Here is a 23,102-nt window from a genome sequence, read left to right on the forward strand (position 1 = left end):
TTAAGCTCCATCTTTATATCTTGGTTAATACAAGATGTCGTGTAGTAGACTAGAGACAATTGGGACAAGGCCAGAAGACACAGTTATATTCTCAGCTTTTACTGCTGATCATGTGACCTTGGACAGACAGACTGCCTCAGTTTTCCTAGTTTGCCTTTTTGTATACAGAGTGCTTTTGATAACTCTTAGAAATATATGCTGTAAACCTGTTGACAGTAAAGATTTATTTTATTACCTTATTAAACATCTCAAGTCAATTTTAAAGTCTTGTTCCTTTTACAGAGATGACCATTTAGCAGAAATTTGAGTCCCTTTTTAAAAAGGCTAGTGGTTTATTTACATATTTGTTCATAGTTTTGTGAGTAGAGAAAATTTCTATGTTTTAATCTATTGTACAGTATGTTTCTGATGTGTTGTTTTCATTACTAATAACATATGTTAGCCATGAAGTTAAGTATTTGTCATTATGGTTGTGAGCTAAGAGAGATTAGAGTGGATGTAAATATATTTAATTTACTTTGCATCTTCATTCTAGTTCTACTTGTCATTTGACCTGATACTGTTTTGGAATGATTTGTGCTAGCTGTAGAGAAATGAAACTTTTAAGAGAAACTTGGGTGGGAATGAGAATTTAGAAGGAGGTGTGGTTGTGGTGAAAATAGAGATTAGAGTTGGGGATAAATTGGACGATTATTATAGTGAGATTGAGTGATTAAAGTTAAATTTAAAATTATCTTTAATACTTTTCACTGGTCCATTTGAATGTAAGCTAATCATTAAAGAGTTTTGATTCATTTAGATTGACTGTAGTTTTAAGAATCTACTTTAAGTTCATCCTGTTTGGCTTAACCTGGGCTTTTAACTTCTTTCCACAGTTCTTTCATTTACTTCAGGTTAATTCACTTTTTTATTTCCCATAGCAGCTGCTTCACATTTTCTTCCACTTTCTTCAAACGCTCACTCTTTTGTCCACCCTGCTCAGTTTGAAAGTGCAAAAGATAAAATGTTGGAAACTGATCCAAACTTAGAAAGAAATACGATAATTCATGAAGGGATAGAAAAGACGCTCTCTATATCATGTTGAAAAAGGCAAGCATTGTTAAAAAACTATGTTTCAGTAGTTTTTTTACAAAGAAGTAAAACACTTTAATAGTGTTCATAATGTTTTAAGTTACAGTGTATTAAATATTTGTTGTACTCTTTCATTTCCGTGTATATTTATAATCATCAGTAAGGAGCTTTTAACCTTTTCACAAAAAGTTTTAAAGGTCACAAGACAATTGTAACTTTTCCCATTGATGATAAAGATCACATTGTATTGTTTGAGTTTGTATGATCGTTTTTACAGACCAGCACTACTGTGCAAAGTGAGGATTATCTGTATTTGTTGTACTACTGTGGAAACTGAGACCATTTTAGTGTTGAAGCTACAGTTTGTTTGACTTCTAAGTTTGTGATCCTACTCTTTCACTATACTGCTATTCCTGTACAAAATCGAAACTAAAAAAAAAAAGTTTTTTTTTAGCAGGCCCTTGACTTTCCTCCTAGTAGCAGACCAGATTCTTGAAAGAGCAGTTTTATTTCTAACTTGTTCTGTTACCCTTGAACTCTGGCTTTTGCATCTCCCACAAAGTCAGTCTTCCTCACTAACTCCATGCCAGCCTCAGTGGCTTTTTTGGCCTTCCAAGATCATGGTAGTGTACATCTACCCCAGCGTCTTTGACTTGGTATTCCCTCTGCCTGGGATGTTGCCTTGAGATAGCCACATTGCTCCTGTGCTTCCTTTTTTAAGACTTTCTTCAAGTGGTATCTTTTCAATGAGGCCTGCCTTGATACCCCGATTTTAAACTGTATCTTATATCCCCACTTCCCCTGTCCTTTCTGTCACTGCCCTTCCCTCCCCAGGTATTTTCATCTACCAAACTATATAGTTGATTTATTTATTATGTCTATTATCTTTCTCTCCTATTAGAACATAAGCTCCTTGGAACCAGGGATTTTTGTCTGGTTAATTTCTCTCCCAAGTGTTTAGAATAGTGCCAGGCTCTTACCAGGTGCTCAGTAAACACTTGTTGAGATAAGGCATGAATGCCCTTGAGAGTCATTTTTGAACAGATGAATACTCAGGAAACAAAGTGAAAATCTTTTCTCTGTCTTCTTATGTTGTTTTATCTAATAGTAGTAATTTCTACCAACACTTGTATTGTTTCCTAGTGCAGGGTAATAAATTAGGCCTTTTTATATATGTTAGTAGTTGACCCTTACAGCAAGGCATTCTCTACAATTTACAGAAGAGGAAACAGGCTATGGAGTCTAGTCACATAGCTGATAAGTGGCAAACTTAAGGTTACCTCCAACTCCAGGGTCTGTACTTTCAGGTCACTGCATTTGATATTCTTTTTTGTCTTTATTTACTGAGTCATAAGTCACATCATAATGTTCACTCTTAAAGCATACAATTCAGTGATTTTTTAGTATATATAAGATTGTACGGCCATAACTACTGTGTAATTCCAGAACATTGTCATTAACCTCAGAAAGAAACCTCTTACATATTAGTAGTTGGTCCTCACTCTTCCCTTCTGCCCCAGCCCCTGGCAGCCACTAATCTGGTTTCTGCCTCTATGGATTTATCTTTCTGTCATTGCCCCTCCCTCCCCAAGAACTTTCATATAAATGGACATCTCATATAAGTAGAGAAATATAATATATAGCCTTTTGTGACAGGCTTCTTTCACTTAACATAATGCTTTGAGGGTTCCTACATGTTTATAGCATATTTCAGTGCTTTATTCCTTTTTATGGCTAAATATTTCATTGTATCAATATACCTCATTTTATTTATCCATTCATTAATTGATGGGTGTTTGGGTTGCTTCCACATTTCAGCTATTATGGAGTGCTTTTGTAAACATTTATGTATATGTTTTTGTGTTGACAAATGTTTTCAGTTCTCTGGGGATGTACCTAGGAGTGGAATTGATGGGTCATATTGGTAACACTACATTTAACCTTTTTAGGAACTGCTACACTGTTTTCCATAGTGGTTGCACTATTTTACATCCTCACCAGTGGGATATGAGAGTTCCAATTTCCCCATATCCTCACCAACATTTGTTACTATTTGTCTTTATTAGAGCTGTCCTAGTAGATATGAAGTGGTATCATTTTGATATGCATTGCCCTTACAGCAGATGAGGTTGAACATCTTTTCATGTGCTTGTTAGCCATTTATATGTCTTCTTTGGAGAGGTGATATAATTCTTTGTGTATTTTAAATTGGATTGTTTCTCTTTTTATTGTGGATTTTAAGAGTGCTTTATATATTGTGATTACTTGATCCTTATCAGTTATGATTTTCAGAAATGTTTTTGCATTCTTTGGGTCTTGTCACTTTCTTGATAGTGTCCTTTGAAGCACAAAAAATTTAATTTTGATGATGTCCAGTTTATATCTTTTTTTTTTTCTGTTTGTTCTTTTGGTGTAATAGTTAAGGAACCATTGCCTAATCAGAGGTCTTGAAGACTTACATCAGTGTTTTCTTCTAAGATGTTTGATTTATAATTGTACCTCTTAATTTAGGTTTTGATTTATTTTGAAAATACATGGTATGAGGTAGGGGTCCAACTTCATTCTTTTGCATGTGAATATTCAGTTGTCCCAGCACTATTTTATTTTTCCCCTGCTGAATGGTTTTGGCAATCTTGTTGAAAACTAATTTGCTATAGTTCTGGATTTTCAGTTCTATTCCAGTCATCTGTATATATGCATTTGATTTTGTTGACTGGTTTCCTCTTAGAGCAAACACTTGTCGTCTTGTTTTTTGACAGTTTGTCATTTTGGTTCTCTTTGTTTTTCTTGTCCTAGAGTCTTCCTCTGCTTCCTCCTAAATCCACAGTCTCAAGGGCTCCAGCCTTTTTTTCTTTTAATTTTCCCTGATTCATGTGTACACATATAGCACTCTGGCTCTCTTCTCTGTCACAGAACATCTGTACTTTGAGTCCTTTATGCAATCTTCAATGCTTTCTTTTCCGTCACTCTTACAGTCAAAGGTTATCATATCATTTGACCCCTGCCTTTATGATTTACTACTATGCTTTCCTCTTTCTGTGGCTTTCTGACCTGTACCTCTGGTCAAGTTTATTATATGTAGTTTTGTTAGGTTAATCCTGTATTGTCTATGACTTTACTTTCCCTCTTCAGCTCAGTAATTCTTTGTGCTTTGTTTGTCTATGGCTTTTTCATCCCCATCGTCTGCTGCTTATCTATACATCCCTTCCCAGTTACACTAGAGAACTCAGGCCTCAGTCATGCCTTTTTTATTGTGTACGCAGCTTAATAAGTGGTTCTAAGACCATAACATTAGCATTCTAAATCCTGGCTCTGTCATTTACTGGTAGGTGACTGTAATTAAATTAGTTAACTTGTCTAACCTTTAGATGTCTCATTGGTAAAGAAGGGCTATTACCACCTCCTTGCTGTGTTTAACAGGATTAAATAAAATATACATAGTGCCTTGGAGTGGGCATTTAATAAATGTTAAATATTACTATGCTGCTGTTCCTTTTGCTTGAGGTGCTCACTCCCTTAACTCTGCTGCCCTGAATTCTTCCTATCCTTTGAAGGTAGAAACCATTTCAGAGTACCATGTCTTCCGTAAAACTGTTGCTCTCATTTCACTTCTACCCAGGACTGGTTGTTAGTGCTTCTTCCTTTGACCCTATGATACTTTGGGCTTTTCTTACAGCTTGTATGTTAAAATGGCACATGGCACATAATTCTGTGTGATCACTTTTCTTCTTTTCTGGTTATAAACCATTTGAAAGCAGAGGTAAGTCTTGCTCAGGTTTGTATCCCTGGCAGTGTGCAATAAGCTCTCAGTAAATAGATAGAATTCTATTTATTGTATAAGGCCAATAACTCTTGTGTAATATCTCTTAGTATTAAGGCAAATATCTTTTTCTTGCGAAGCTTTTGAGACAACTTCATACATGAGTAAATAGCTTTCCCTGATATTTTCCTTACAGGGCTATTGTAATTCTGATTGCACTGTAATACTCCCTAATTTGTGGGCCCTTTGTGTACAGGTGCCTTGTCTTAATCAGCTTTTAATTGTTTGCTTGTCTGTCTTACCTGCTCCATAGAGCTCCATGAGGACATGGGCTATATCTTGAGCACCATATCACTGGCACCTAATATAGTCTTTGATGTATATATAGTAGGTGCTCAAATACTTACTGAATAAATAAGTGAGTGCCTGAGCTCTGTCTTTACCACAAGATAGCACTTCTTAATGTATCCATTTAATTGCCGTATTTCTGTATCTTAGATCCAGGAAAACTCTTAACTATGAAATTCTTCATTGTGAGTTATTTCTGGCCTGACAAATATGTAGAGCTTGTCTTTACTCTTAGTATATGATGCTTCTGAGCCTAGTTAATATATAAATCTGAGGTTGAATTTAACTTTTTTCTCCTGAGTTCATATTCTGCAACGAGATTTGATAACTAGGAGAAATTTGGTTGGTCTCTTCAGAAGTAGCTAGGCTTCTTGAAGATGTACTTTCTTACATTTATGGAAGAGATGAAAGTGTGAATAACCTTTAGGCTTTAATCTGAAGTGGGCACATTGAGCCAAGGGAGGGAATAATTGCTTTTCCAGGAATCCAAAGATAGTCACCATACAGGTGTTGTCGGTATAACTGGTGGAACAGACACAGCCCAGGCCCTCGAGTTGCTTCCAGCTATTAAAAAAAGAGAAGTGATAGGCACCCTAAATGATTATTAATAGAAATACATGACAAAGAAGTATGTTATTTTATAAGTTTCTAAGAGATGTTATAAATGACTTTTTAGCATTATTGAAGTAGGGATTGTATAAGCTGGACATTCCTAATAACTATAGTAAAATGTGTATGTGTTTAGCTTATTTTTTATTATGGGTATAATACAGAAAATGTTTTTGTAAGTACAGAATAATGTAAAGAGTCAAATTATAACCTAATATAACTATTATTTCTCTTTTGACTCCAGCCTTCTCTTTTTTTAAACACCTTTATTGTATAATTCCTGTAAACTACACGTATTTTAGATGTACAATTGGATGAATTTTGATAGATGTATATACCTATGAAATCACCTCCACAGTTAAGATAGCTAACATTTCCATCGCTCCCCAAGAGGTGCAAATTTTGAACTCCCGATTTATCCATTCCCACCTCCTTTCCCCTTTGGTAACTATAAGTTTGTTCTTGGTGAGTCTGTTTCTTTTTTTGTAGATAAGTTAATTTGAGTCCTTTTTTTTTTTTTTTAAGATTTCACATATAAGCAATATCATATGGTATTTTTCTTTCTCTTTCTGCTTACTTAGAATGACTGTCCAGGTCCATCCATGTTGTTGCAAAAGACATTATTTTATTCTTTTTGATGGCTGAGTATTATTCCATTGTGTGTGTATACACAGACACGCACACGCACACACACACACGCACACACACACACCACATCTTTATCCAGTCATCTATCGATGGACATTTAGGTTGTTTCCACATCTTGGCTGTTGTAAATAGTGCTGCTGTGAACATTGGGGTGCGTGTGTCTTTTTGAATTCTATTTTTCTTCGTATATATGCCTAGGAGTGGGATTGCTAGATCATATGGTAAGTTTATTTTCAGTTTTTTAAGGAACCTCCATACTGTCCTCTATAGTGGCTGCACAAATTTACATTCCCACCAACACTGTAGGAGGGTTCCCTTTTCTACACACCCTTACCAGCATTTATCATTTGTGGACTTTTTAATGATGGCCATTTTGACTGGTTTGAAGTGATATCTCATTGTAGTTTTGATTTGCATTTCTCTAACAGTGATGTTGAGCATCTTTTCATCTGCTTGTTAGCCATGTGTATGTCTTCTTTGGAGAGTTGTCTGTTTAGGTCTTCTGCCCATTTTTTGATTTGGTTGCTTTTTTTTTTTTATATTAAGCTGTATGAGCTGTTTGTGTATTTTAGAAATTAGTCTCTTGTTGGTCACATCATTAGCAAGTATTTTCTTCCATTCTGTAGGTTCTTTTTTTTTAAAACATGGATTGTATACACTTACCATTTTGTCTTTTTTCTACTTAAGATTTCATCATGAGCTTTTAACTTTTTAAAATATATATATTAATATTTACATAATAGTCAGTGGCTATACCATAATTGACTTAACTAGATGCTTGTTGAGCATCTGAGCTGTTGGCAGTGTTTTGCTCTGAGGAAAATGAATGAGTCAGTGATTGAACTCTTATCTTTTCACATACCAGTGAGTCCCTGAGCTGTATGCATTAGATAGTTGGGATGGTTAATGAAGTGTGGTGGTCCGACATAATGGCTGCTGTGTTTCTGTATTATTCTGTGGATATGAGGGTAGATTGGATTAGATCCATTTTTTTTCTCCCATTTAAATCTTGGGCTTCTTTTTTTTTCTTAGGATACATATAATGGTCCTTTTCTGAAAATGATATTATTAGATCAATGGAAAGAGTTATTTTTAAGGCTCTTGATGTACAGTAGTAGATCACTTTCCAGATACTGTGCTTTCACCAGCAATATATGCAGGTGCTTTTCTTAGTTATAGCTAGAAAACAAAAGCAAAACCCCTTAAATTCTATGCATGAAATATACAAAATTTGAACTACTTTAATTTTTTAAAATGTAGACCAGTTATTTGGTCCATTCCTGCTGAGTTTGTTTTTCCACCCTGTTAAACAGGTGACTTGATGAAGAGTGCTGCTGGAGAGTTTGCAGATGATCCCTGTTCTTCTGTGAAGCGTGGCAACATGGTTCGGGCAGCTCGAGCTTTGCTCTCTGCTGTTACCCGGCTGCTTATTTTGGCTGACATGGCAGATGTCTACAAATTACTTGTTCAGCTGAAAGTTGTAAGTACAGGCCTGTGTCTATAATTTGTTCTATCACGGTGAGGCTGCTGCTGGCCATACTTAGTTCAGCATTCCTTTAGGATTTTTATTTTTAATAATTTTTTATTTATTTAGTTTCTTGCTAACTTTTTTTTTTAGGGGGATAGGTAATTAGGTTCATTTATGTATTTTTCAATGGCAATCTGGGGATTGAACTCAGTATCTTGTGCATACTAAGCACGTGTTCTGCCACTGAGCTATACCCTCCTCCCCTAGGATTTGGTTTGGTTTTCTACAGTTTTGTTTTTTTTTTTTTTTTCTTTCTTTCTTTGAGGTTGGGGTGAAAGGTAACTAGGTTTGTTTGTTTGTTTATTTATTTATTTATTAATGGAGGTACCAGGGATTGAACCCAGGACCTCATGCATGCTAAGCATGTGCTCTACCACCTGAGCTGTAGCCTCCCTCTGGATTTGATTTGGTTTTGAACTTGGTTTACCTACATGGACCAGGAATGCTTTTAATTTCCACTTACTGCTCTATTCCAAGTGTACATCATACTGGCTCTGCTATGATACATATTGTCTTTGTTCTAATGAAGAATTTGTAGCAAAGGTATTGTTTTTGACTCCTTCCCTTCTAGTAGTGATTAATTATCTCCTTGTACCAGTAGAGTTCTAGAGTGAGAAGTCAAGGTATGTTAAATTGCATGTTTTTAGGTGGAAGTCAGTGTAATGTTGTCCTTCATAAAGTTCCCATGTAGTAGCTGCTCAGGTGTTTGAGGGCCATGTAAACTGAAGAGGAAGTTTGGATTGCTATCTGAGTAGCTGTTAAAAGGAATTAAAAAATTCTAGATGTTACTCATATACAGACTTGTATTGTTGAGAATTTTTCTTTTGGGGGGTATATCTTATAGGTGGAAGATGGTATCTTGAAACTGAGGAATGCAGGCACTGAACAAGACTTGGGAATACAGTACAAAGCCCTGAAACCTGAAGTGGATAAGCTGAATATTATGGCAGCCAAAAGACAACAGGTACAGTCATGAGTTGGAAAATATTTAAGTTGCTTATATTATTATCTAGTGGGAAAAATTCATTTTACCTAAGTTTCCTGAAGGTACCAGTATCTCTGCTACTATAGTTTCATGAAAACAATTTATGATGTGTCCTTTCAGTATTATATTGTTAATAAGGTTATAATTAAGTTTTATTCAGTTATGCTTCTATTTTAATTCCCGTGAAAATTTTACTTAAAGTAGCTTAGCAATTTGCAGTAGTGTCTAGAAAGGTAATAGGCCTTTGTTACAAGTGTTGAAGGATGAACTTGAGTTGTGGAGTCTGAGATTTTTAGAAACCTTAAACCAGTTAAAACATAATGGAATTACTTCTATATCAGAAAGTACTTCTCCTTCCATATTTTGTCACTTTTTAAAGTGTTATTATTTATTAGTAGCAGTTTCCACAGTGTTATGAATTTGTGTTGTGTGGCATTTGGATCCATGTTCTTATTTTTCCAGTCTTTTCCTGTTGGGGTGCTTGAAGTCTTCCCTGTACCCTTCCTGTTGGATGCCGTGTGTTAGGTGTTTGTTCCAAAGGGGGATACTTTTGTCACCATCCATCTCTTAGAACTTCAGTAGTCTTGATCAAGCTTGTTAATTCTTATTCTTAAAAAGCCCTGAAAAGATAAATTCTTGTTATTGTTAGCCAATACCTATGTCATTTAAAATATTTTACACTGCAGTTTACTGAAAATCCAGCTCCAAAACTGCATGAACAATGAGGGATTTATTTTCTCACTAGTTAGAAGCCCCAAGTTAGGTTAAGTGACTTCGGGATTGTTAAATTTAAAGGCTTTGCAATATCATCAAGGATTCTGTTTCTTGACATATCCAGCACTGTTGTCTTCAGTGTGCCTGGCACTGGATGGCTGTAGAAGCTCTAGGTGTGACTTTTGTGCACATCAATATGTCCAGTGAGAAAAAAGGAACTGTTTCTTCCATATGTCTCTCTTTATAAATAAGCAAACCATTTAGAAGCCCCTAACAGATTTGCCCTAAATCTGTATTGTGTCACATGCCCCCCTTTTAAACTAATCATTGTTAAGAGGAAAGCAATTAACTATGTCTCACTCAGAGTAATGAAGATCTGCCTTCTGGCCTGTGATGGGGTAGCCTTCTCAAGGACAGGACACCCAGCAAGAACTCTGACAGGCATGAGGAAAATGGGGTCAGTACTGTAAATGTCCAGTATATGACAACCTCAACTTTGGAGACTTCAACTTTTATTTGGTTATATTTACATTAGTGTAGGAATTCTACGCCACAGGGTCGAGAGGATTGAATTAAATAATAATAGTGCTAGACACTCAGTAGGCCCTCAGCAGTAGCCAGTTGGTGAATAGTAGTCAGTGCTTGTATATCAAGTTATAAGATGTGACTAGACTGAAACTGCACAGATGAGATCCTAGTTTTACATTTCCAGTACTTAATATTACACAGGATAATGTAGCTAGTCTTGTTGTAATGCCTGAGCAATATAGTTAGTGTAGGCTCACTGTGCGCTGATCATTTGTCCTTGTGTTGGCTTATGTCTCCATCACATAAATCACAAGTAGTTTTCTTTTTGTTTTGTTTTGCTGGGGCTGACTGATCCTAAGAAGTTGTTGTATAATTACAGTATGGTAGTTCTATAGACATGACAAGCTGGCCAAGTTATGTTCACAATTTATTTTACATAATGTTCTTGGTATAAGTTCTCATTTGAATATGTGAAATAAATGTTAGTTATATTTTAAAAAGTTTGGTGAATAATCTTACTGTCTTAAAACGTAGTCTGATCTTGGTTTTTGAAGACTTACTATTATGTGAAGAAAGTGAGAACATTTAGACTGACACTATTATATATCTTTGCAAAATGATGGAATGGAATAAGTAAATTGATGATGTTCTTGAGATAAAACACAGTAATAGTCCAGAATTCTGTATACTACTGGAGTATACTTCTGTATACTACTGGAGTATACTTCTGTATACTTCTGTATACTACTATACAACATTACTGGAAAGTAATGTTGCCTGAGTTTTAATTCTTTGTGTCATGGGTCCATGAAGAGTTCTATAGTCGTAATCCCTGATATTAGAAAAAAAAGTGAATTTCAAACATTTCCAAAATAAGATGTCATGAAAATATTAATAGTTAACATGCCAGATGATCTTATGTCTATATCTGTTTTTGCCCTTGGTCACCTTGCTCTCTGCCTCAGGAACCTGACCTACCTGGACTATATCTAGGGTTTCCTTTGTCCTCTAGCTTCTGGTTGGGTTGGTCATTGGGAGCACCAATAGGAGGTTAGAGGAGATAGAGTAAGACTGGGGTTTTATTCCCCTGACCCCCTCCCTGATGGTTGCCCCAGATGGCTAACAGTCATAGCCTCTGTTGAGTGGTATCTCCCCACGTCTTGCTTTTTGGGTTCTAGTAACTGCCTCCTCTTTTGTCTTTGGGCCTAAGTGCCCCAACAGGCTGTGGTTCTTTACTCTGCCCATACCTTTTGTAGCATAGTCGTTAAACCATCTTTGAATTACTCAGTTTGATTTTACTGTCTGTTTTCTGCTGGTATCTTGAGTGACAAATATTCACCATTTTAAAGTTTGTCTTGGGTTTGTTGTATTTCATGGTCATTTATAGTGGGGGGGGGGCTAATTCTTTAACCTTTAGCTTTAGCCTAGAGTTCATTGTATAGGATGGCTGTGGACTCCTGGGTGCCTCATAAAATGACCTTTTATAGGACCTGGGCCTTGGTGTGTATTTCTGTAAACTCTTCCTTTCTTTGGGTATTAAACTGCTGCTCATTCTATCCTAAGGTACCAGCCTAGTGGAAACTTCATTCTCCCTTTTGGATACTGCCCATTGGCTCCCTTAATTAAGTGGTCACGATTTTCCACACTTTGTATTTTCTGGCAGAATTCCTCTACTGCTGTATGCTTAGCACCCTGGACAATTTTGTCCTTTGACCTTTTCTTTTCTCCCCATGTGTGGTATGTAATAATTTAGCTCCTTTTTGAGCCTCTTATCTTTACAAGTAGCCCTAGTCCAGAAAAGGGGTTTTCTTCAAGAGCAGTATTTGGATATGATGTGTGTACTGGCTCTCTTAGCCTCCCTTATATCATTTAAGCAGCAGCCACCCAGTGAGGAAATGCTGAACCTTACAAGGTTTGCAGGTGGTCTGGAATTTACCTATTTGTCTTGAAGGTTTTTCTGGAACATGGATGGTATGGTAGTGGTGAGGATGTTGCTGAAAATAATAGCGAGTAACTAAAAAGCTGTTCACTATGTGCTAAATACTGTTATAAGTGGTTTATAAACAGACTCATTTAATTGTCACAAAAATAATACAAGGTAGATGCTATAATTAATGAGATATTAATTTTTATAGAGGAAGGAATATAGCACAGAGAGGTTAAGTAGCTTGACACAGATATTCAGCTAGTGAGTGGTGAAGTCAGGTTTTGAACCCAGACTTTCTGGCTGCAGAGGACAGGGATTTTTGTCTGTTTAAATTGCTGCTATAGTCCATAGTACCTAGAATATTGTCTAGATAGAATAATGTTCAATAAATACTTGTTTAATGAGAGAATAAGCCATTTTGCCATACTGCAGATCCATCCTGGAAAGGGATTCTGTGTGTGGCCCTAACCTAGCACTTTATTAGGCTAGAATATTACTGACTAGATGTTTTGAACTTCCGTTAGACTGCAAGTCTTCTTTGACTGTAAGGGTAAAATAGATGGCAGAGGTGAGGCTGTGCCAGCATTGACCCTGGTTCCTGTGAGGAGGACCCTCTTTGCCTCGCATTGTCAACTCTGGTTCCCCAAGATGCTAGAGATGGAGTCTTTGATGTTTACTTTTCACTCACCCAGGTACATGAGCTTGTTGATGTTTGGTGAAAACGTAGTACTCCTTACCCAGTTTGTGAACTCTTAAACCTTCATGATTATTTTTCTGAAAACCTCAATAGACACATCGGTAATGGATACTACTGGCATTATTTTATGTGTAAGTCATCTGGACTGGCTGGATTTGACCAGGGACCATTTCTTTAAGTATAGTCACTTGAACCCAAGGTAAGACATTTGATCAAGTTTATCTATGGCTACCATTTTATGTAGTTAAGAGGGACATAAGAGGAAGCTTTCACTTGAATTTCCAGGTCTTGGTTAGACAGTGTTATGGCTTGCTTAGAATTAAGCTTCTGTTTCTTGGCCACTGCGTGTGATGGTTAGTTCAAATTACATTGAAAGTAGTCATTTTGACTTTCTGTTTTCTGTTCGTTCCTGAGTCCATTTGAAACATAACTGGATTGGTCAAGTTGGGGAATCTTGAAGGCTAAAGTAGAACAAGGGACTCTTAATTTCATAAGTAATCTATTATATTTCTTTATAACTCACTTTTTTCACTAACCTGGATTACCTGTTAGCACTATATATCTTGAAAAGACTATGATTGATCATTATTATTATAGTAAATAGTGCTGCTTTGTGATAGTGTCTGTTTTCCTATCTTTATTTAACAAAATCTAATTTTTTTTTTTTTGTGCTATGGCAAAAGTAATTCTAAAGAGAAAGTAGAACACTTCAGCTTTAGGACAAATGATGATATTTGGCTGTCATTTTCATCGTAGCTTAAAATACATCCCCTATACTTGTGAAAAAGAGTCTGTTAAAGGTACGTTGTGATGAGGGCAAGACGTTTAGAAAATGCCACACAGAACATGTACATCAGCTGTTTAAGCATAATGGTGAGCCTCAGCCCCCTGTCATAGCTTGGGTCTTGAAATGATCACTGATTCTCAAAATCCACAGGGTCCTGTTTCTGAATATTTAGCCTAATGTACTGTACTACAGGGCATTTGGAGTGCTGTGAGCTATTGCTTGCAAATTCAGATTCCAAATGAGAAGAGAATTCTAGGAGGAAAAGTAAGCTGTCATTTTATACAAGGTTTGAATAAAGATGCAAACCTGAAATATATAGTGAGGTGGAGTTTGAGAAAAAGGAAGCTGGTCTGGTGTCTCTAATGCTTAATTAGGAACTCATTTAGACAGATGAGCCATCAAATTAACAAAGTCAGAGTTTAAACTGAGTAATTGACTTTGGCCTTTCTAAGTCAGTTTTCGCTTACTGTTTGCACATGTAATACTCATTTTAAAAACATTAAAATTTGTACTCTAGGATACAGTTGGTGACAGTATCATTGAAATTCTAGGGTCACATATAAAATAGAGTTGAAACAGTTGGTGGTCAATTATAGTTATCATTTATATTTTTCTTCTGTGGTGGCAGTCCACATTTACTAAAGACTTAGTTTTCTTTCCTCTGAGTAAGTTATAGTAAGAATAGGATATCAGAAGTACCCCCTTCCCATCTTGCTTATTGTTGGTACCACTTATTTGTCACTTAGCATATCCATGCAGTTGACCAGTTAGATGACAGTAGTTGAAATCATGCTAGGAACCTCAAATCCTTTTAACTGTGGATTATAATTATGGCGTAGAGGAAATTGAAAAAGGACAGTTTCACCTAAGACTACATGTTTATAGAGCATTACAATGAAATACAAACCTTTTGGATTAAAGTCATGGAGTACATGACGTAGCTTTATGCCTTAATAACCTGTGTCCTAAGGTGATCTTTGGGATGGGGGAAGGGAGGAGAGGAGTTGTGTACTTGGGAGAACAGTCTGCCACATTGTTACCTGGTTGGTTTGCGTAGTTTGTGTACACCTGTGGAATCCTATCCCACTTTTCACAAAACTCTTTTAGTGAAATTTTATAACTTAATAAAAAAAGAAATCCTCATAATAAATCTTACTCTGTTTAAATGTGTCTGGTTTTTCTGTTTTGGTTGGAATAGGTACGTATATCTTTATAAGGTTGTAATCAAGATGGCAGGCAGTTTTATGTTTTGCTTTCTACTTAGTGTTCTAGGTGCTTTACACGCGTTATCCCATTTAATCCTCAAGACAATTTTAAGAGAGGTACTGTTATTGCTCCTATTTTACAGAAGGTGAAACTGAGTGTGGAGAATTTAAATAAAATCATAATAGTCAGGAAAAAGTAGAGTTGGAGATTCAAATCCAGGTCTGTGTGTTTTGGAAAAGTTTGAACTCTTAACCTGCTAAACCATACTGACTCTTTCGTGATGAACTTTCAAGCCAGATTGTTAAGGAAAATATTGTCTAATTAGTAGAAATTCTAACTTTTCAGCATTTTCTGACTAATTTTTATATGAATAGAGCCCATATTCTTACTTCACTCTTGTAGGAACTGAAAGATGTGGGCCATCGTGATCAGATGGCTGCAGCCAGAGGAATCCTGCAGAAAAACGTTCCAATCCTCTATACGGCATCCCAGGCATGCCTACAGCACCCTGATGTCGCAGCCTATAAGGCCAACAGAGACCTGATATACAAGCAGCTGCAGCAGGCGGTCACAGGCATTTCCAATGCAGCCCAGGCCACTGCATCAGACGACGCCTCCCAGCACCAGGGTGGAGGAGGAGGAGAATTGGCATATGCTCTCAATAATTTTGATGTAAGTTATACTTGGGAGGAAATGTCAGGCTCCTGACCGTTCCTCAAAGTTAACGGATTTCTAGGGAAACATGGTCAAGATTTCTGATGAAAGCTCAGTTTCTACTTTGATTTGTAGTCTTAGTTGAAAGAAATTTTATGAATCATCAGTCTACTTGGTCTTGACTTGGCCTAAATCATTTATCTTTTATTTCCCCTCTGCTTTCTTTTCCCTTCCCTTCTTTTTTCTCTTTTAGTTGTAGTTAAACTTCTGAATTATCATTGTTTTTTAATTGGAGTATAGTTGATTTGCAATGTTAGTTTCTGGTGTACAGCATAGTGATTCAGTTACACACACACACACACACACACACACACACACACTTTTTTTCTTTTTCTTTATAGGTTATTGCAAGCTAGCTATTGAATATAGTACCCTGTGCTATATAGTAGGACCTTTATTGTTTGTCTGTTTTATATATAGTAGTTTATACCTGCTAATCCCAAACTCCTAATTTATCCCTCCCCACCCTTTTCCCTTTTGTTAACCATAAGTTTGTTTTATATGTCTGTGAATCTGTTTCTGTTTTGTAAATAAGTTTATTTGTGTCATTTTTTTAAGATTCTACATGTAAGTGATATCATATGAGACTTGTCTTTCTCTGTCTGACTAACTTGACTTATAACTTCTGAATTCTTTTATGCAGTTTGTGTTTCCTATGAGGTCACTCTTTATTGAGGAGATGAGTTTGGTTCATTTCAACCAAGATTTTAACCTCTTGGTAGGTACGAAGCTGTGGGAGATACAGAGGCAAAGTGCACTTAGGCTTCGCCCTCTGTGGGCTCACAGTCTAGTGGGAGACGCAGACATATCATAAGTAACTATAAAATAAATGCTGTTATCTTGGTCTTGTCTGCCTAGATACACGTCTCTTCTCAATGACTAAATTGTAATATTAGACAAAATTTAATCAAGTGGAAGCAAATTTGGAATTAAAATACTTTCTCAGCATAATGCCATATAATTACGTTTTATAGATGATGCCTCAGATCTGTTCTGTGTATTTATTTTGTGTACATACTACCCTGTATATCAACTCTCATCTTCATTTTTTGATGATATGTTTTATGGTTTTAAATTCCTACCCACAAGGCCTCATGGCTTCCAGTAGATGGCAGCAGTTTAAGATTTTATTTTAAGGTTGTTTTTCTTTCTTTCTTTTTTTTTTTTTAACATAACTGTTAGGTTCATTTTTAAAAGTAACATAAGGGAAAATTGCCTTCCAGGTGGACAGCATCCTTTGAGAATTAGGAATGCTTTGAAGCATAGAATCAATATAATGGAATGCAGTTTTTCCTTGTCTTTATTTTCTTTCCTTTGTCTTACCCCTTTACTTTCCTGAGTAACTGATCCTTGCTGATATGCATGGCTGATATAAAACTTTTCATAAAGACAATGTTAAACCTAATGACCATGGTAGTAGAACTGAATTTTTACTCTGGAGCCTTAAACAGTAAGTGACTTGATAGCAAACTCTTAAGATGCATCTTACAATTTACTGGCACAGTTGTTTTTTTCCCTTTAAATTTGTCACTATTAGGTATTGGCCTCTTGCAAGGCAGTAAGGGTTACTGTTTGCCCTAAACTGAGTAATATCTATCAGAGGCTACTTCGCCTCTTAGGGCTGTAGTGAAACTTCAAATGATGGGGTTGGACTAAATGATTGCAGGCCTGTTGCTGTTCTCTGACTGTATTAAAATTCTGTGACCATTCATTTCTCATTCCTCTTGGACAGAAGGCATTGTGTATTCAGTTTTGCCCAGAGAAATCCTGCAATAACTTAATCTGGTAAGAAAAATGATGAGCTAAAATGTAGGTTAATAATGAAGGTATTGTATGTTCAATTTTGAAACTGATGGTTCTTTGGAAGGGAAAGAAGAAATGTGTACTTATTGGAAAAGGGCAAGCTTTTTTTAAGAAAAAAAACCTTGGCCATTAAATTGAAATCAATAAGAACATAGTCTCTGTAAAGAAAAATTAAAGGCAAAATATTTGCACAGACATTTATTGACGTGAGGATAAATTGTATCAAGTGGAGAAGTTGGAGGGAGTCCTTTAGCTGCTGTCCTGGAAGTGTTGATGTTTGACCTTGTACCTACAGTTTGCTTATAACCTGACCTTACTCATCACTGGCAAAGCTAGATTTAAGTGGAGTCAGGGGAGTGAACGGGAGACAGAGGAAGGATTTATTCTTTTGGGGGCAGTTGTACCTCAGAGCTTATGTTGGGCAGATTGCCGTCATCTCACGTAGAAAACCTGGAGGTCTTTGAACAAAGTCTCTAATTCAGATACGACAGGATAAATTTGAGACTGAATTGTTTATAAAATTTGATGAGATGTATAAGGTGAGGAAAATAGATTGAAATTGATTATAAATAAATTCCTTTTTGAAACTTTGAGGACAGAATTCAATGTTTTTATTTTTTGGAGTGAAACAGTTCTCATGTCGTAGCAGTTTTATACTCAACATAGAAAAGAAAAAAAAAGCACTGACATTTATAATGTAATTTGTAACATTTGTAATTCTCATTTGGTAACTTAATTTACTGCTACTGTATAGGCTGACCTTTATATGTTCAGATTAAGTAGTGTGAGCATGATTGTAATGTTTGTTTTTGTGGTATCATGCCTTATGTAGACCATGTTCAGCTAGATAGTATTGCTTCCACTGCCTTCTTTGAGAAGTGATCCACCATAGGGCAGCTTGTATAGGATGCCCCTCATCTGCCAAGAAGTGTATCTTTTTTACAGGCATTGGAATTTTTGTGTTAAATCTTGGCATTCCTAATCAACACTTTCCCCACTTCTTGCGTATTGGCGGGAACAGGGATTACACTAACATTCAACAATGCTTCCTTTGCAGAAACAAATCATTGTGGACCCCCTGAGCTTCAGTGAGGAGCGCTTTAGGCCTTCCCTGGAGGAACGCCTGGAAAGCATCATTAGTGGGGCTGCGCTGATGGCTGACTCATCCTGCACACGTGATGACCGGCGTGAGAGAATCGTTGCAGAGTGTAACGCTGTCCGCCAGGCCTTGCAGGACCTGCTCTCGGAGTACATGGGCAATGTGAGTTTTCCAAAACAGATATTCAGTCTGAGGTATTGTAACTATAAATAACAAATCTGTTCTTAGCTCCTTGATTCTATTGGGTGGAGCACAATTTTCCAAGGAATGAGTAAATGGCTTTCTGTCTGCTCCCTTTCTCTCCAACTTTTTAGTTTGAGAAATTTTAAACTTACAGAAACCCTACAATGAGCACCCATCTGCCCTTTATCTAGATTTACCAATTAACATGTAGCTATATGTTCACATTTGTGTGTATAAATATATACACATATACAACCTTTTTTCCTGTGAAACATTTGAAAGTAAGTTGCAGACATTGTGTTGCTTCACTGCTAAATATTTCAGAATGTGTCTCCTAAGGATTGTGACCTTCAATACCCCTAAAATTCCATGATCACATCTAGGTGGCCATCGAATTTTGGGCAAAAGGAAATGCTAGAAATATTCATAGTTGATGAAGTTTTTTAAACGAACCATGTGCCGTGTCAGTTATAAGAGTAGGTAATTGCCAAGTAGAGTATTAGCGAACTGAGTAGTGTTTTTGAATTTTTAAAGTTTATGTTTAAAAACCAGTGCTGTGTGAAATTTGATACCTGACTTTTTCTTGCCATAGAAAAACCTGTAATTGTTGAGTTTCTTTATCTACTGTTAATTCTTTTTTCCTTCCCTAATACTTCTTTTTCCATTCTAGTTATTAATGCTAGTTTAGGGTTACTGCCATTTAGACCTTGTACCCAATATTTTACTCTGTGAAAGGAAAGGAATAAATTTAAATAAAAATTATATAAAATGATTTTAAAGGGAAGAAGGTTGATGTAGAATAGTTCTCACTAGTGATTTTTGTCTGTTTAATAGTTTTCAGGAAAAGATCTTTGGTGCTTTCTTATTTGTTCCTTTGCCATACATTTTGTTTGTTCACTTATATTCCTATATAAGTGAATGTATAATGGTGAGTCATGATGGAATTCATAGGCTGAAGCTAAATGCCTTCCTGTGTTTATCTTGTTTCTAGCACATTGTGAAATTAGTGAAGCATTTTTGAATTTTTTTAAGCCATTACCATGTTTTGATCCTATACAGTCTACCTCAGAAAAATGAGATTATAGAGGCTTAGTTAAATCAAATGGAAAAAGCAGTTGATAAGTCACAGTGAAAATATGGGACACATTTAAAAGCCCATAAAAAGCATGAAAATCAGAAAATATAAAAAATGGATAATTTGAAGACTGGCTCACAATGTTGGAGTCGTAAACAGGGAAACAGAGGACTCATGGTATGTATGTGGATCAGTTATCTACTATCATGTGCCGTGCTGAAGTGGTACAAAAAGTGTCCAATGTATGATTGGGAAACCACTTTAAAAACAGACTTTTGGGGGAAGAATATGTGAAAAATCTGTTTTCATTGCTCCATACTAGAGCTTCCTTGCCAGTCGTAAAGGTATTCCTTGAGTCTTGGGGTTGGCCAGATCTTGAGCTAGTCATCACTGATATGAGCAACCTATTTGCTCCCCAGAATGACAGACAAATGCTACTTTATGTTTTGTGCCATGGATGTAAGTAAATGTGGGAAACACTCATTTATACTGAAGAAATGGAGACTATAACTGCACTCATAGATAACATTTTATTATGTAAGTGAAAACTAAATCATTGATGTTTGGCTGGAATTTAAGGATCATAGGGGTTTTGGAAGAAATTATCTGGAGATTCAAAAATATATTTTAGAAGGTGATTTCTAAGCATATTCCTTCTAAAGATAAACATATTTAGTTTCCTTGTATTGACTTACATAATAGTGAGCAGGCTAGGTCCTGTCAGAAAACAGTGTGGCTGGGGAGGGTATAGCTCAGTGGTAGAGCGCCTGCCTAACATGCACAAGGTTCTGGGTTCACCCCCAGTACGTCCATTAAGTAAGTAAATAAACCTAAACAAACAAACAAACAAAAAAGCAATGGAGTTAGGATAAAGGGGGCAGATAATGCAGCACACTTGAAGAAAGCTTAGAATGATGAAAGGGTTTACAAGAAGCAGAGTCAACTGATACATTTTTGCTTATTTCTGATGCATTCAAGAACATTTAGAACCTCCAGTGACAGTCACAATTTAACTGGCAGTATCTGCCTGTCACTGCGTTCATGTTGAGTATGTGTCAGCTGCAAAGTAGTGTGCTGGGCACTGTGTAATCAGGAGGAATGGGGCACCAACCTCTTTCTACTGAAACATGCAGGGTTTCTGTAGGACATTTATTGGTAGTGCCATCATAGATTCCACTAAGATACCATAGGGATTGTAAGGAGGATGAGATTATTTCTACCTGGGAAATCCGGAAGGATTTATGAAGTATTTATTTTGATGATCTTTGCATTGAGCTCTACCTTGATTTAAAAAGAAAAAGAAGATTCACGTTGTTTTGATTATTTCTTTTGAAAAGTATTAGTCAAATGATGGTATGTGGAGAATTGGGACAATCAGAATTAATTAGAACTGGTTCACTATTTGGACCCTGGTAACAGAAGAAGGCTCACATGTTTTTACTTTTTCATTTCCTGGATTCTCTCAGTAATGTCATTATTTTGATAGATAAATACATCTTAAATCTTATCGTAATCTCAAGTCTTCCTTCTTCATCCTCTCTTGCCACTTACTAGGTTATACTGGTTTTTCTTCTACGGCAGTGATTCTTAACTTTGGATGCACATTAGAAAACCTGAGGAACTTTAAAAAAATCTCGATGTCTAGGTTGTACCCAGATTAAGTCATAGTTACTGGATTGAGTTACTGGTGTCGGTATTTTTAAAAGTTCCCCAAGTGATTCCAACTTGCAGTTAAGGTGGAGAAACTGCTATGATGGTTTATTGCATTTGTCCTTTTCTGTCTCCACTGCCATTGCCTTACTTTATAGGCTCTACTCACTCTCTCTATTTTCAGTCTGTTCTGCCTGCTCAGGCCAATCTGAGCTCATGCTTCCAGTTAAGACATCATTCATTATGTTTTTGAAACTCCCTTCCTACTCTTTTAAAGGTAACTTGTTCTCCCTTCAAGGCCTACATTCCCCCGCCCATCTCTTTGCTGAAGGCCATTTCATACTGCACCATTCTACATTATTTCTTTGCTGCTTGAGTTTTGCACTCAATTGTTTACTTCCTTGAATTGTTGCTTAATTGTATCTCCTTTATCCATGTAATTTCTGCAGCTAAGTTTTAAGCTTTTGAAAGATGGGAACTACTTTTAAAATATTTTTTCACGGTCTCGTATAATACTAGAAGAGGTACTCTAAGTGCTTAATGAACTCATGCCGACGTAAGAGAATGAATAAAGTTAATAATTTTGGATATTCATGGCACTAAGGATACATTAGTGAAAAAAACAAAGATCCTTGCCCTTTTTGACCTTACATTCTAGAGGGTTTGGGAAAGGAGGCCACGGGTGGTTTACTTCCTGTAGATCTTTAAATATACAGATAACATTTTTGGAAAAAATTAAATCAAGTACTTCTAAAACAAGCAGTGAGTGAAAGCGTTATCAGGGTGAGGGCCAGTCTCCTTTTAAAAGGCTCGAAGGGCCAGGAGGCCAGCAGCCTTAATGCTTAACCACTTGCATTGTGGTTTGAAGAGTTGGAAGTAGTCTCGGTTCTATTGCTAACTATGATGCTCTGAGATACTAATGTTAAAAGTAATGCATTTGACCCTTACTTACTTAACATGGATATACTGCAGATGCATGACAAGTAGAGGGTTTTTGACCATTCGGTGGATCTTTTTAGTTTCACAAATGACTTCCAGGTTGCCTTGAAAGGAAATGTGGTTAAGTTTAATTTGTTCCTGCTCTATCAGCCCAAGGTTGCTTTGTCTGTGAGGATTCTAGAGAAAAAAACAGCTTAGCTGGGTGTAGTAAACTTCAAGGTTTAAAGGTGAATGGATTGAAATTAAAATGAAACGTAATTGAATTTGAAAAAAATTGTTGCCACTTTGTGTAATTTTGTGGGGGTTTTTGCATTTTTTAAAATTGAAGTATAGTCAGTTTACAGTGTTGTGTCAGTTTCTGGTGTACAGCATAATGCTTCTCTTGGACAGTTCTGACTACTGGATAACCAACCAACTAAGATGAGTAGATAAGAGTTGAGCATCAACTTCTTTGTTGAATATCCAGAATGGTACAGTCACATACATGGTAGCTATTATAGCTTGTATTTTTTATAGCTAAAACTAGTTTTAGGGAGAAGAAAGTTGGTACAGCTTAAGACCTGGTGAAGGTGATGTTACTTAAGGTTAAATTTTATCTTTGTTCTTGCCCAGAAACATTGGAAGCAGTGGTTGTAGGATCCTGTAAGAGTAGTGCAGTAATTGGACATTTTTTTTGTATCAGACTGGGCCTGTCATTTGAGGGGTTTGATTATGTTAATATATCAGGTATAAAATTTTTATCTGATTTGGATAATAGATATGGAATGTATGAGTAGAATGCAGTTAATGTTCACTCTTGAAGATATATTGTTATTGCAGTGAAGGGAAGCA

The 23,102-nt window shown here is 36.3% G+C and overlaps 1 protein-coding gene across 1 annotated transcript in view; it reads left to right on the plus strand.

Moving 5' to 3' along the window:
* Positions 1-23,102, plus strand: part of CTNNA1 (catenin alpha 1) — a 154,203-nt gene that overhangs the window by 39,930 nt on the left and 91,171 nt on the right. The window contains exons 4-7 of the mRNA XM_032476845.1: positions 7,750-7,916; positions 8,809-8,928; positions 15,211-15,480; positions 18,383-18,586. Coding sequence (XP_032332736.1) covers positions 7,750-7,916; positions 8,809-8,928; positions 15,211-15,480; positions 18,383-18,586 — 761 coding nt within the window. The remainder of the gene's footprint in view (positions 1-7,749; positions 7,917-8,808; positions 8,929-15,210; positions 15,481-18,382; positions 18,587-23,102) is intronic.

Source organism: Camelus ferus, chromosome 3 (assembly GCF_009834535.1).
Source record: "Camelus ferus isolate YT-003-E chromosome 3, BCGSAC_Cfer_1.0, whole genome shotgun sequence".
In the NCBI taxonomy this organism is placed as follows: Eukaryota; Metazoa; Chordata; class Mammalia; order Artiodactyla; family Camelidae; genus Camelus; species Camelus ferus.